Source organism: Rhincodon typus, chromosome 24 (assembly GCF_021869965.1).
Source record: "Rhincodon typus isolate 14 chromosome 24, sRhiTyp1.1, whole genome shotgun sequence".
NCBI lineage: Eukaryota > Metazoa > Chordata > Chondrichthyes > Orectolobiformes > Rhincodontidae > Rhincodon > Rhincodon typus.
The window spans coordinates 8,249,303-8,264,457 of NC_063355.1; the positions used below are offsets into that span (position 1 = coordinate 8,249,303).

At 39.7% G+C, this 15,155-nt stretch overlaps 1 protein-coding gene across 2 annotated transcripts in view; it reads left to right on the forward strand.

Moving 5' to 3' along the window:
* LOC109920459 (apoptosis-inducing factor 3) overlaps positions 1-14,039 on the forward strand; it is a 121,933-nt gene extending 107,894 nt beyond the window's left edge. Inside the window, exons 17-20 of one of the 2 annotated variants that reach the window (XM_048611544.1) lie at positions 1,093-1,191; positions 6,593-6,668; positions 8,559-8,597; positions 13,931-14,039. In XM_048611544.1, the coding sequence (XP_048467501.1) occupies positions 1,093-1,191; positions 6,593-6,668; positions 8,559-8,597; positions 13,931-14,039 (323 nt within the window). The remainder of the gene's footprint in view (positions 1-1,092; positions 1,192-6,592; positions 6,669-8,558; positions 8,598-13,930) is intronic. The other variant, XM_048611545.1, reaches the window with a different exon arrangement.
* Positions 14,040-15,155: the final 1,116 nt, after the last annotated feature.

Here is a 15,155-nt window from a genome sequence, read left to right on the forward strand (position 1 = left end):
ACTGATATTATACTTTACGGCTAACGATTACATACTGTGATCAGTTCTAATTTCCATATTTATAAAAAGGGTCTTCAAGGCATTAATGTAAATGTAAGTAGGTTCATAATGAAGCTGGCAAAACTGAGCGGCTGTAAATATCATGAAAGATTTAACTGGCTGGCGCCCTGTTCTCTAATGAAGAGAAGGCTTAGTGGGTGATCTAACAGCTATTTAAGATAATGAAAGTGTTCGATAGGACAGATGTAAAGTAGAAGCAGCATTTTCTAAAGGCCATAAATCTAAGGCAGCTAACTCATATTTTCAATAGGAAATTCAGGAGGAATTTCTTTACTGAGAGACTGGTGTGAATGTGAATGTAGGGGCTTAGCATATTGGCATGGATAGAAGATTAGCTGGAAGCGGGTGTAAATGCTTTTCAGTTTGGCAAGATGTAATGAGTTGTGTACCATAGGAGTTGGTGCTGGGTCCTCAACTGCATACAATTTATATAAATGATTTAGATGAGGGACCAAAGGTAAGATTCACAAGTTTGCTGATGACATAAAGATAGGTAGGATAGTAAGTTATGAAGAGGAGTATTGTGTGCAGTTTTGGTTTCCTTATACATGGTGGGAGTGCATTCACCAGACTAAATTCCTGCAGGTTAGGGGTATGTCCCATGAGGAAAGATCAAATAGATGTAGGTTATATTCTCTAGAACATTGAAAAATGAGAGATGACCTTGCAGTGATCAATGGGGCAGAAAGGATGTTATTGCCTGGTTGGATGGCTGTAGAACCAGGAGACATGGTCCCAGAATAAAGGATTGGCCATTGAGGACTGAGATGAGGAAGGGTTTCTTCATTCAGAGGGTGTTGAATCTTTGGAATTCTCAATTCCAGAGGATTGTGTAGGCTCAGTCACTGAGTATGTTCAAGACTAATAGATTTACAAATATTAAAAACGTCAAGGGATACAGGAATAGTGCAGCAAAATGCTGTTAAAGAAGAAAATAGCAATGATCTCATTGATACACAGAGTAGAATCGCCTGTTTCTATTTCCTATAGTCTTATACTAACTGATTGTCCCTATGTTAATGCCCTCCCCAGGTCGAATAGCAGCTCTCAACATCCTGGGGAAAGGAATTGAAATTAACACAGTGCCATACTTCTGGACAGCTATGTTTGGGAAAAGTATTCGCTATGCAGGTAATGTCACCCAAACTTTTCACATTTCAGGAATATTTACATAAAGTGGATGGGTATCAAACCATTGCTACCTGAAAGAAATCTTTGCAACTGGGTCCCAAGGATTTCAGAATTTCACTGCCGCAAAATCAGATTTCAGTTCCAACAGCAATAAATAATCTTTCCCTTCTTATAAATGAAGAATAATGATTAGGAAATTGTAGTAAAATTTCCACATGGTAGGCTAATTAGTAAAGTTAGATTTCACGGGTTTCAGGGTGAGCTTGCCAATTGTTTACAAAATTGGCTTAACGGCAGTAAACAGAGAGTGATGGTGGAGGGTTGTTTTTCGGACTAGAAGCCTGTGACCAGAGGTGTTCCACAGGGATCAGTACTGGGTCCGCTTTTGTTTGTCATTTATATAAATGACTTAGATGAGAATATGGAATGCATGGTTAATAAGTTTGTGGATAACACCAAGATTGGTGGTCTAGTGGACAGCGAAGAAAGTTATCTAAGATTACAGAGAGATCTTGTTCAATTGGGTCAATGGGCTGAAGAGTGCCAGGTGGAGTTTAATTTGGATAAATGCGAGGTATTGCATTTTGGTAAAACAAACAAAGGCAATTAAAAGTAGGGCCTTGGGTAGCGTTGTAGAACTGACAGATCTAGGGATTCAGGTACATAATTCTTTGAAGTTTACATCAAATATAGATAGGGTGGTCAAGAAGGCGTTTAGCACACTTGCCTTTATTGCTCAGACCTTTGAGTATGGGTATTGGCTGTCACCAAAGATTTAAAAATGACGTTGGGGCAAATTTTTTTACAAAGAGAGTGATTCATGTGTGGAATAAACTTCCAGAGGAATATTATGGATGCGGGTACAGTTACAACAATTAAAAGACATTTAGATAAGGACATGAATAGGAAATGTTTGGAGGGATCTGGGCCAAGCGGAGGCAGGTGGGACTAGTTTAGTTTGGGATTATGTTCGGCATGGACTGGTTGGACTGAAGGGTCTGTTTCCATGCTGTATGACTGTACGAATCTGTAAATAAGAATGAATATGTTGGAAACAGATAGAAGATCCTTTAGCTTCTGCACAGATAACTCAATAGCTTAGATTTTGCAGTCAGCAGTGAAGAGATTCAGCTTACAGTTCTCTAAGCTGAGAGCTACCCACAAAGAGTTTTCATAGCCTCTTCAGCAGCAGGGAATTGTAACCGAGTGTTAGTGCTGTAACTGCAGGCCTGTACGCCGGTATGGAAGATCTGCAAGATGGTTGAGAAGGACAAGCAGTGGTTGGCTTTTGAATCAAGTCAATTGAAGAATGCCATTGAGACAAGCAAGTCTAAATCAGGAAGTATAAATTAGATTTAAATCAGGCACAGAAAGCAAAATAAAAAGAGGGGGAAATAACTCAAATTATAAAAAAGCAGAAGAGACGATACAGAATAATAATCTTTACTACTTCAACAACTTTCCAATAATAACTAATTCCTAAGGAATGAATGAAATTCCACATGTGTAAAATAAAGTTTTCAGGACCAGAGAGGTGTTCAGCAGTAATTATGACTGATTTTGCATTCAACCTTTACATGCATTTGAAAACATCAGCCCTAACATTTTCTGTTATGTTAAGTGGGCAAGCAGAGCAACTTCACAACCTTACAATAATTGCAATGCCAAGTTGATAACCTTAGTACTGTAGCCTCCCTCCCTTCTTAAACAGGGGGGTTACATTAACTATTTTCTAGTCCTCTAGGACCTTCTCTGACTTAGTACTGTTACAGCACAGCCTGTGGAGCAGCAGGTTAATCAGGGCTGCGAGTTCCAGATATCCCTGTTTCACAATGCATATGCAGACACCGAAAGTTATTGTTTGATTTAATCTGCAATAATAGGAAGAACAGAAATAAATAGTGGGGAAGTGTGAGAAGGGCAAGGCAATAACGGCTCTGTTGGCCCTACTGTTGTTCTGAATACAAAATCCAGACCAATGTTTCAGACCCTCTCTGTCTGTTACATATCGGATACAGCTGTTGAATAGATATCAGAACTGGAAAGGAGAACACTGCTTACATTGGAATAGAACCAAGTGAAGTGGAAGGAAAATAAATCAAAGGATGGTTTAAGGAAAGTCAATAATTAGGATTCAGGTTTTTGATAAGGTATCTTGGAGGTTGGCCATTGTAAGACTTCAGGATTTGAAAGTTATTTTTAATCCTCAAAAACAGTTGTTTTAGGTCAAGGGCGTGAAATTAAATTGTTAAAAATTTGAAACCTGAGCTCAAACTCCTTCAATCCATTCATATTTTATGTAACAGGTGTGGGATGACAGGCAGGGATTAGTGGGCTTTTGGGAGGTGAGTCTGTCATTCAGTTATACAAGCTTCCTGTTTTAACTCAAGTCAAAATGGCCACAGGAAACCTGGCAGGTAAAGGGAGGCAAGAAGGATACATTGGTAAATTGCTCCAGTCCCATCAAGGTTTTCTGTGATGAAGAAAACTGTAAATTGAATGAAGGTGCTGAGCAAGACTGGCAGGTGCGTTGAGATAAGGTGCAATTGTTCACGCTTCACTAAAACAAATAGAAGGTGGCAAAGCGGATAATTAAAATGACATGTGCTGGAAGCTTGGGGTCACATGATCAGATTGAATGGTGGCAGGGACAAGGGGAGAAATCATGGACCATGGTGCTTTTCCTGTTTGTAGGAGAAATAATGGGGAAGTGTGAGAAAGGTATGGCAATAATCATGGGTGATTTTAATCTAGGTGTAGATTGGCTGAAGTAGTTGATTGGCAAAGGTGTTCTGGAGAATGAAGTCATGGAGTATTTTTGGGACAATTTCTTCAAGTTCTGGAATCAAACATTGAGCAGGCTATTCTAGATCTGGTAATGTGCAATGCGATAGGAAGGATTAACGAGCTCATATCCTAAACAACTCTCGGGAAAAGTGACCATAACATGATTGAATTTCACGTTCCGTTTGAGGGAGAGAAGTGTGGGTCTAAGACTAGTGTTTTAAACCTAAATGACAACAACAATGAGAGTATGAAGGCAGAGCTGGCTAATGTGAACTGGGAATCAGGTAAAGGAATAGGTCAGGAGAGATGCAATGGCAGACATTTATGAAACTACTTCACACTCAGCAAAGATATATCCTAGTGGGGAAAAATACATTCGAGGAAGTACGCACCACCCATGGCTAACTAAGAAAGTCAGCAGATGAAATTGAAAGAAAATGCAACCAATTCTATGAAGATTAGTAGCAAAACAGAAAATTACACAATACCAAAAAAAAAGACAAATACTGACGAAACAAAAGGGAGAAATTAGGGCATGAGAGGAAGCTAACTAAAATATAAAAATGATATTCAAAAAGGAAAAGACTAAAATGGTGTCAGTTCTTTAATAAGTGAGCCTGTTGAATTTGTAATAGAAAGCAAGGAAGTGGAACAGACATTTTGCAAATCTTTTCGCTATGGTGGGCAAAATATCATCCTGGCAATAATAATAAATCAAGATGGGTGAGACAATGAGGAGCTTTAAACAATTGTAACCACAAAGGAAAGGAAACATACTATATTATTAGAACTAAAGGCTGGCAATATTCCCATGTCCTGATGGACTTCATCTTCGGCTCTTGAAAGAAATAGTTGCTGAGAGACTGGATGATTTCAATTTTGCGAAATTCACAAGATTCTGGAAATGTCCCAGAGATTGGAAAATTGTGAAAGTAACTCCTTTCTTCAAGCTCAGGAAGGAGATGGAAATCAGGAAACTACAGACGAGCTGGCTTAACATCTGTCATCAGAAAAGTGCTGGCATCTATTATTAAGGAGATTTTGATGTGACACTTATGAAATCTAATTTATAAATATGAAAGGGATATCATATTTGACTAATTTATTAGAGTTCTTTTAGAAGGTAATAAACCATGTGGATGAAATGGAACCCATAGATGTATATGCACATTTTCTGAAGACATTTGACCTCAAAAGTTACTATGCAATATAAGATTTCATGGTGTAGAGGAGAGCATATTAGTGTACATAGAGGATTAGTTAGCTAACTGGAAGCAGAGAGTAGGGATAAATTGTCATTTTTGACTTGGGTAAGAGGTGACAGATAGAGTGCAGACAGATAGGGATCAGTGCTGGAGCCTCAACTATTTATAATCCACATCAGTGGAACATATATATGGTTGCTAAATTTGCTAATGCCACGAAGATAGGTAGGAGAGTATGTTGTGAAGAAGACATAAGGTGTCTGCAGAGCAATATAAATAAGGTAAGTTGGTAGATGAAGCATAAAGTGGTAAAATATGATCTTGTTCATTTTGGCAGGAAAATAGACAAACGAGATTTTACTTAAACTGCAGAATACTGCAATGCAGAGAGATCTGGGAACTACAAAAAGTTAATATGCAATCCTCTTTGACAGCTAATTCATGTTGCTTTATTGTGTAGAGTAAAGGTGTTTTTAAGCTGATAACTCTGAATTAGTTGAAGGCAGCTAGAATGTTATTGTTCATTACAAGCAGAATGGAAACTAAAAGTAGTTCATTTTTGCTACAGTTGTATAGGACATTGCTGAGATCACATCTGCGTGCAGTTCTGGTCTCTTGTTTCAGAAAGGACAAAATCACGTTAGAAGCAGTTCAGAGTGGTCAAGGCAGGGAGTTGAACAGAGTATAAGGCAGAGTTTAATAGATTCTTGTTTAACGAAGGAATCTAAGGTTATGGGTGTAGGCATGAAAGTACGGTCAGATTAATTCAGATCACATCAAATGGTGGAGCAAGCTTGAGGGCCTGATTGACCCAATCCTGCTCCTAATTTATATGATCATATTTAATCTCTCCTGCCTTTCACCCTACCATACTGCCCTTCCTTCTTTTCTCCCACCCTTTTATGTTCCGAAAGTCTATTTAATTTCTTATGAAATGTCACAGACCGGAAATATTAACTCTGTTTCTCACCAGCATTTTCTCTTCTTTGTTTATATTTCTACTGTCAACAGCATTTTGCTCCTGTATTACGTTTCCTTGCAAATTTCCCCATGAACAAATAACAAAAAAAAGCTGTTAAGCTAAGAGTTATAGCTAATTAGTATTGGGTGGATTGGAGAGGATTTGCAAGGGCACTATCACAGGGGTCAGTGCCGGGACCATTTTTCTTCGATTTGGGCATAAGAAGCACAATCGCAAAATGTGCAGATAACACAAACAGCGCAGGCTTCAGAATGAAGGATCCATAAAGGATTTCAGGAGAAGCAGCATATATTCATTGTTAGAAAAATCAGCCAGTTTCTTTAGTGAGTGACACATCACACAATGAATCCATGCCATTTATCAACATATCTCTTAATTTATCTGATATAGAAAAACTTTCAGTCTTTGCAATTATTGGTTCTTGCAGGTCACGGGGAAGGATTCGATGATGTCATCATTCAGGGGGACCTGGACGAGCGGAAGTTTGTGGCTTTCTACACCAAGTATGTGACTATCCTCTTTGACAGCTAATTCATGTTGCATTATTGTATAGAGTAAGGGTGTCTTTAAGCTGATAACTCTGAATCAATTGAAAGGCCATTTAGCAGGGAGTTTTGACTAACAAAGCATTAGCCAGGATAATTTCCCAACATGTGGTGGCAAAATGTCACCATTGTATCATCAAATGCTTCATTTTCTTCAGACAACATGATAAAGGACGTTCCACAATGAGTGGCCATTCTAACTTCAGTAACTGATGAGTAGCAGACAATAGTTCTGTCCCTCAGTAATTATAATGACTCCACTGAGGAACATCATTGAGGTGGGAGTAGGGTACGGGAATGACCCATTCTGTTCCCTGCAAGGGTATACCTGACCTCTGACCTTTGCTTCCCCAATGAACCTTTGAACTCACCTCAGCGATGTAGGAAATGTGGATGCACATCAACATCCAAACATGGAGTGGTTCCAAGTACCCACAAACTGTTCAAAATGGTTCTATTCAGTAACAGTGACAAAGTTCCTCAGGCATCTTGTTTTCTGCACTGATCTCTGCCATTGCCAACACCAGTTAACAGAGCCTTGTCAGAAGAAGACTCAGGGACATTCAGTAACCAATACATCACACATGGTTCATCATTTTCATCTCAAATATCATGATGTTTGGGGGCAATGGTGTAAAGCTGATGTTATAAGATCTGTTGCCTATTATAAGGGGACCTCTGCTACATGCACTTTCCAGACCTTCCTTTCCTTTCATAGTGCATTGCATCAGACTTATCCACATTAAATTCCAGCTTATACCAACCTGACTGTGTCTTCCTGATATTTCTTATTGTCTGTCTTCCTGATATTTTTTATTGTCTTCCTTGCCGTCTGCCAACCACTGTTGTATCATCAAAATATTTCTGGCTTGTGCCAGAAATCATCCATTTCCAGTCAAAGCAAAAGTGGAGCTAACACTCAACTGAATCATTTCTGGCAACATCCATTGAGCCTTATTCCCAACCAGCCAGTACCTGCTTAATCATGCTTCCATATTTCCTTTTTCACGCTATGCCTGAAATATTCATTATCAATTTGTCAATTGACCTGTTCATTTGTCTTCCCCCCTCCACCAGATTAATAAACCTCCCTATCAGGCTACTGATCTGCCATTTTATGATTGATTTGGTTGACGTCATTCCCTGAAAAACTCCAAAGACACATCAAACTAGTGATTTAACTGGGGCTGAAGGGAACCTCCCTGGGGCTGGGTGTTCACTGATGACATGTCTGAATGGAGATGGGTGACCAAAAGCATTGGTGCAGACACCATTTGCAATGGCTTCTAGCCTCTGTTCCCAAGCCAGACAACTGTTGTGAAGGAAGGTGGAGAGTCAGGGAGGGCAGGCTAATCCGCAGCCATGTTGATACCAATTAGATGATTTAGGGGCTTGAACCTTCCAAGCTTTTACAGATGGACTCTGGATGGTGCCTAATGCAGAACACCTTCAGGATGGTGATAGGCGTGCTGACCCCACTGTCAGACATAAAGGGGCAGTGCACAGGAAGTGACTTTCTCCACTTCCTATTTAGGGGTTGTGCCAAATACAGAAGTCCCTTCTATTTTTACCAAATTTTAGAACAGACAATTCCATGGAAAGGATTTACAGAAATTCTTGGACACCGCCCCTGTAGAAGATAGCACGATTGTGAATGCAAAATGGACCTTGATAATTCTGTTCGATAAGTTATAATGAGCGATCTTTCATCACCCATTGAACCAAGCAGAATGGACCCTTCTGATGCGTTGTACTAACATATTTGACTCTTTATAGATGTTTCTTTCTATATGAAATAATGCTTATGTGTGTGTCCAGTGTTAAAACTTAAATTGTTTTACAATTTAGGAAAGCTACTGGAATGAACAACTGCATCCAGACCTGGAGGTAATATCAGAGCGTCTAGCTCATTGGTGGTGTAAACCATCAAGACAACAGTTTTTCTCTCTGTCTCTCCCAATCATGGTGCTGACAGCCACTCCTACTCACATGCGCATAGCCCTGTTTAAACTCTTCTCTATCCACTGTCGGCCACTCACTCAGTACAGCCCAAATGCCTTGCAACACCGGCAGATCTCTCTTCAACCGAATCCAAATGCCAGCTGATTTATCAATTATCAGTGGGAAGCTGATGTTAGATCAGTTAGAGAGGAATACCTTGCATTTACATTGCACTTTTCACAACCTCTGGGTGTTACAGCCAATGAAATACTTTTGATGTACAGTCTCTGTCACAAAGCAGGGAAATGCAGCAGCCATTATGTGCACAATTACATCTCATTAATAGTAATATGATAATAGCTAAGTGTCTAAACATCTGTTGTGCAGATACAGCAAGTGATTAGGAAACATATTGATAAGTTGGCATTTACTACAAGGGGAATGGAATATACAAGTCAGGAAGATGTAATACAGTGTACTGCAGCTTGGTGAGACCATATCTGGAGCACTGTGTACAGATTTGGTCTCCTTATATGAACAAGGTTAGAATTGCATTTAGAAGCAGAACAGAGAAAGTTCATTCAGTATATTCCTTATCATCTGAAGAAAGGTTGGGCCTTTACCCATTGAAGTTCAGTTGAATGAAAAGTGATCTTATTGAAATGTAAAGGATCCTGATGAGATGTAACAGGATGGGTACTGGGAGATATTTCCTGTTTTAGGGAATACCAGAACAGTTTAAGAATAAGAAATCTCCCTGTTAAGATTTGAGTTGAAGATAATTCTTTCCTCTCAGAGAGTCAACAGTCTGTGGAATTCTTTTCCCCATTAAACAGTGGAGGATAGATCATTGAACTTATTCAGGACTGAGTTAGATTTTTGATAAATAAGTGAAGCAAGAATTAAGGCGTGCAGGCAGGAAAGTGGAGTTGACACAACAACCAGATCAGCCAAAACCTTATTTGATGAAGTAACGGCCTTGAAGGGCTGAATGGCCTAGTCTTGCTGCCACGTCCTACGTTCCTATGTCCTGTGAAATCTGTTTTTAGTCATATTGGTTCAGGGATAGGTATTGGCCAGGAGACAAGGAGAACTTACTTTTTTCCTTTGAAAGGATGTGGATAAATGAATGAATTTTAAGATAACTGGAATAGGAACAAACAAGGTTTTTGTTATATATGCAAGTTGTTGTGATCTGGAATGTGTTGGTGAAATGGTGCTGGAAGAAAATTGAACAATAATTTCAGTGACTGAAAGAAAGGAAAATCGCAGGACTGTGGAGTAAGAGGGAAGGACTGACAATAAGTAGGTAATTCTTTCAAAGAGCTAGCATAGACACCAAGGGTTAAGTAGCCGTCCTTATGTGCTGCAAAATTGCATGACTCCATGAAATATTGTTATGGAAATGCAACTGTAGACCTAACAGGTCACTAGGACACTTATATAACTGTACAATGTTAGAGCTGTAGTGGTATTGAAATATAGGATCATAGGAATAGAAAGATGGTGTAATAGAGGTTTGGAGGCACAATCATATAGATCAGGGTGAGTAGAGAGGGCTGTGACCTATAGATGTATAAAAATTTATCATCATGTGTGTAGATATATAGAGCTAAAGATATCTGTTATATTAGTTAATGTAACTGAGTGAAAAAGAGAGTTTAGAGGCGTGACTATAGATGGTTAGAGGTATGACGCAAACTGTGATAAAGAACAAATATAGAGGTATAAAGCGTAGGTGTAAAGGTATAGGTACATAGGCATTGTGGTATGCGTATATAGCTGCACAGGTATCAATGTATAGGGACACACATTAATACATAAAGGTATAAGGGCAGGGGTATTGATGTATGCATTTCTAGAGAAAGAGGAGGTATTAATGTATATATGTATAGGGACACATATAGATATATATGTATTGACAGCTTTAATTTACATTATTTAATTTGCCATATGCAGAGCACAATCGCTGACTTATAAAGCACATTACTTTACTGAAGTGAAACCTAGTGAATCACTAACTCTCTCACCTGTGTGTGGCCAAGTACTCTGGCAGTGAAGAGGTTAATCAGCTTTGTCTTGAATTATAAAGCCAGCAATGAAAGTTGAACTGATTCCCGAATCCTTGATTGTACTGATCACCGCTTTCCAATAGAAAAGACTTGCCGCTTCACAAGAGTTGGAACTCTGGGAGTCCTCTGTATTCTGTCAAAGATTGGCTGCCCATTTTTATGGGGTTGCAGCCCAAGATCAGCTATGATCATACAGAATGGGAGAGGATGCTCGATGGGCTGAATAATCTCCTGCTCCTGCTAATTGTGTTCTTGTGTTCGCTTACACTTTAAACAATTTTACTTTTCAGAGAAGACTCCTATCAGCTGTAATAGAAATATAGAAACATAGAATATAGGAATAGGAGCTTCCTCTATCATTCAGTATGATCATGGCTGACCATCAGTTCAGTACCCTGTTCCTGCTTTTTCCCTGTATAATTTGATCCCTTTAACCCTAAGAACTATATCTAGTGAAAACATTCAATGTTTTGGCCTCAACCACTTTCTGTGACAGAGAACTCTACAGGCTCACCACTCTTTGGGTGAAAAAAATTCTTCTCATCTCAGTCTTAAAAGGCTTGCCCTGCATCTTTAAGTTATGACCTCTAGTTCTGGACTTCCAGTCATTGGGAACATCTTTTTGTGCACTTATTCTGCCTAGCTCTGTTAGAATTTTATAGGTTTCTATGAAATCCCCCTCATTCTTCTAAACTCCAGTGAATGTAGTCCTAACTGATCCAGTGTCTCCTCATACATCAATCCTGCCTGCCCTAGAATTAGTTTGGTGAATCTTTGTTGCCATCCCTCCATAGCTGGAATATCCCTCCGTAGCTGGAATATCCCTCCTCGGATAAGGAGATCAAAACTGCACACAGTATTCCAGGCGAGATCCAACCAAGGCTCTGTCCAATTGCAGCAAGACATCCCTACTCCTGCACGCAATCCTCTGTCTATGAAGGCCAACATACCATCTACCTTCTTCACCACCAACTACATTTGTGTGCTAAATTTCAGCAACCAGTGTAAAAGTTTCCCAAGCCATGGTACACCTTCCCCTTTCCCAATCTATTGCCAGTTAGAGTTAACCACGTTAGCAATGTGGATCTGCACCTCTCATAGGATTATAAGAAGTTTAGGAACATCCCATTCAGGCCCTCAAACTTTCTCTGCTATTCAGTTACATCAAGGTTGACCTGTACTTCAACTGTCCTTTTGTTTCATATCCATATTGATACCCTTAGCTGTTAAAAATAATTATGTTCAGCTCTTAGAGTTTAATTGCTACTCTGTCATGTTGGGTTTCGTTGCTGTACATCATGTTTATCCGATTTATCACAGAGCAATATAGAAATGATTGTAAATCCAAAGTTCATTTGCCCAACTTAAAATGTCTTAGAATCTACAAATATTTCAACCTGCATTTCTCTCTCCAGGGAGTTTGGATCTTTCTAGAACCTTCTCTGAGTGTATGGAGTCAATCACCTGCTCCACCCTCATTCATGAGCAATTAAAGGCAGCTGTGATCAGATCATTAATTACGGGGAAGGATAAAATTGTGAATTCAATATTCAAACTACTCACTCTACCCATTCCTAAAAACAGAATCAAGTCCTGGTTGACATCTGATTCACCAAGGTCCTCTAGGGAAAGAAATCTGTCGTCCTTACCTGGTCTGGCCTACACGTGACTCCAGACCCACAGGAATACGGTTGAATATTAGCTGCCCACTTAAAATGCCTAACAAATTAATCAGTTTAAGTGGGAGAAAGAATGGATAATAACAGAGCATGAACGATTTTTTAAAAAGCTTAATTAAAACTAAAATCTCCTCACTATTGATTTCCTAATAGATTTTGGGACCGGCTGGTGGGTGTGTGTGTGTGTGTGTGTGTGTGTGTGTGTGTGCGTGTGGTGGGGTGGATTGGTGCGAGCAGTGGGTAAACAGTTTACATCCAGGCATTGAAGGTGAAAGATATAAACCTCTTTCATCAAAACTGACGTGAAGAATCAATTAAAGATACCTGCTACGTTCTGTCAGCTGGCTTCAATTGATTTATTCCCTGACAGACTGAGCAGTAAAACTGCTGTTCCGACAACTAATGCAGAGCAGCATCATTATTCTGCTGGACTTGAATCAGTGACTGCCTACCACATCTATAAAATTGTTAGATTTATACAGTTTCAGCTGCCAGCAAAAATAATTCAGGTAGCGATATCTTGCCCACTAGCCGCCCTGTGCCTCTGGAAGCTGATTCCCAATGGCAGTGACTCCAGAGGCTTAGGGAGAGTGTGGCACAGTGGCTCAGTGGTTAGCACTGCTGCTGCACGGGACCCAGGTTCAATTCCAGCCTTGGTTAACAGTCTGTGTGGAGTTTGCACATTCTCCCTGTGTTGGGTGGAGTGGCCATGCTAAATTGCACCATAATGTGCATGCTAGGTGGATTAGACATGGTAATCCAGGGGTTACAGGGATAGGGTGGGGGGGATTGAGTCTGGGTGGGATGCTGTTGGTGGGTCAGTGTAGACACAATGGGCTGAATGGTCACTTTCTGCTCTGTAGGGATTCTATTATTCTCCCCCGATATTTTTCAAATCAAAAGCCCTCTGCACTCTTGGATTCAGACAACTCAAAATAATAAATATAAAAATAAATATAGCTCACGGCTACACTAGTGCAATGATAGTGTACCTGCCTCTGAGTCCAGGATGTTCAGGTTCACACCTGACCAGCTCCAGAGGTATGTCATAACATCTCTGAATAGGTTGATTAAAAGTAAAAAAAAAGTGCAGTGGTGATATCAACTGCTGCATCTGCAGAATGAGTAATAAATGTCAAGATATATGTTTACAGTACATACTGAGGACATCGAGGGATTCAAATTGAATGCTTGAACAAAAAAAAACCTCTGGAAATCAGACACTGGTGTCTGATCAGAATAACAGTTTCTGAAATTTACCCATTTCCCACAGGGACAAAGACCAAAAGCTAACAAGTTCACTTTCAGCTCAACGAATTTCAAAACTAACTCTGCTGCTTTGATCTTTTCTCTCCTTTTAAGTTAATCGATGTAGTTGGGGCTACATGTTTAGATAACTGGTGGTGGCTCTTGTTTCTTCTTTAGTAGCTTTTCTGATCTTCCCTCAAACTAATGCACTGCAAGATTCCATAAAATAAATATTTACAATAAAAGAACAGTGCCTTAATTTTATGTCCATGTTCTCTAGGAGTGATGAGGTAATTGCTGTGTCAAGCATGAACTATGACCCCATCGTGTCTAAAGTAGCAGAGGTCATGCAATCTGGAAGAATAATCAAGAAGCGGGATGTTGAGTAAGTGTCACTACTGGACTGCTGGGTGTGTGTGAGGTGAGACCATACAATGAGATATTGCCTTCACTGCATCTTGTGACAGGAGCAGGGACTTCAATAAGGTAGGGAAGCCTGCACATATGCACAGAAATAGTCGGAACTGCAGATGCTGGAGAATCTGAGATAACAAGGTGTAGAGCTGGATGAACACAGCAGGCCAAGCAGCATCAGAGGAGTAGGAAGGCTGACGTTTCGGGCCTAGACCCTTCAAGGGTCTTTGAGAAATCATATTCAGGGAAAGGAAGCATCCTGCAAGTCCATTGCTAATTTCTGGTCCAAAATTGTCTCCTGTCTGAGGTTGGATTTAGTCATACTTTGTAATCCCAATTTCAACAAGTTGGACAGACACTTTTTATTTTAATGTTTAACTTTCATTTTCCTACTTCTATCTGTAATAGAATATCCCAGGCCAGAGAAGCAAACAACGTGGTGTGAGAGATTTTCCTGTGTCACTGTTATAGACCAGACCAAACCCCCTCAGAACATAAAAAGGAGACAGCCTAGACCTTAACGTTTATCTTATTTAAAGGCAAGTGTAAGGCACTACATTCCAAATGTGATTTGATTGGTCAAACTACTAGGCTTTAAGCAAAATACACTTTATTCTCACACCACAGTTAAAATACTAATAAAGAAGATTTGGCGTATTTTAACTCTATTGAAATATTTAACAAAATAATATATTATTTAACGACAACTCATCAACTGTTCCAATATAGCAGCATCCTATAAACACACCCTTGGCAAAGGCTAATTGAGCAAAACAGATTTGCTCACTTCCTATCTTCTCCAGTCCAGGGAAAAGGAAAAAACCGAAAGCATGAATTGAGCAACAGAGAGAGAACTCAAGCTTTTTGCAGCAACAGGGAGAGAGCTGTATCTAGCATCTTTGACTCCAAAAAACCCCCAACTTCAACAAGTTAAAGCAAAATTAAAACCTTGGATCTGTGTGAGCCTGACTCTACCCACTCATGCTTCTTTTGTCTAAAAAATCCCAAAGCTCTTTACCTGCTTTCCATGGAGCAGACATCTCAGCGCCAGTTTACAACACTCCTCTTCAAGAGAAACAGGACAGAACAAA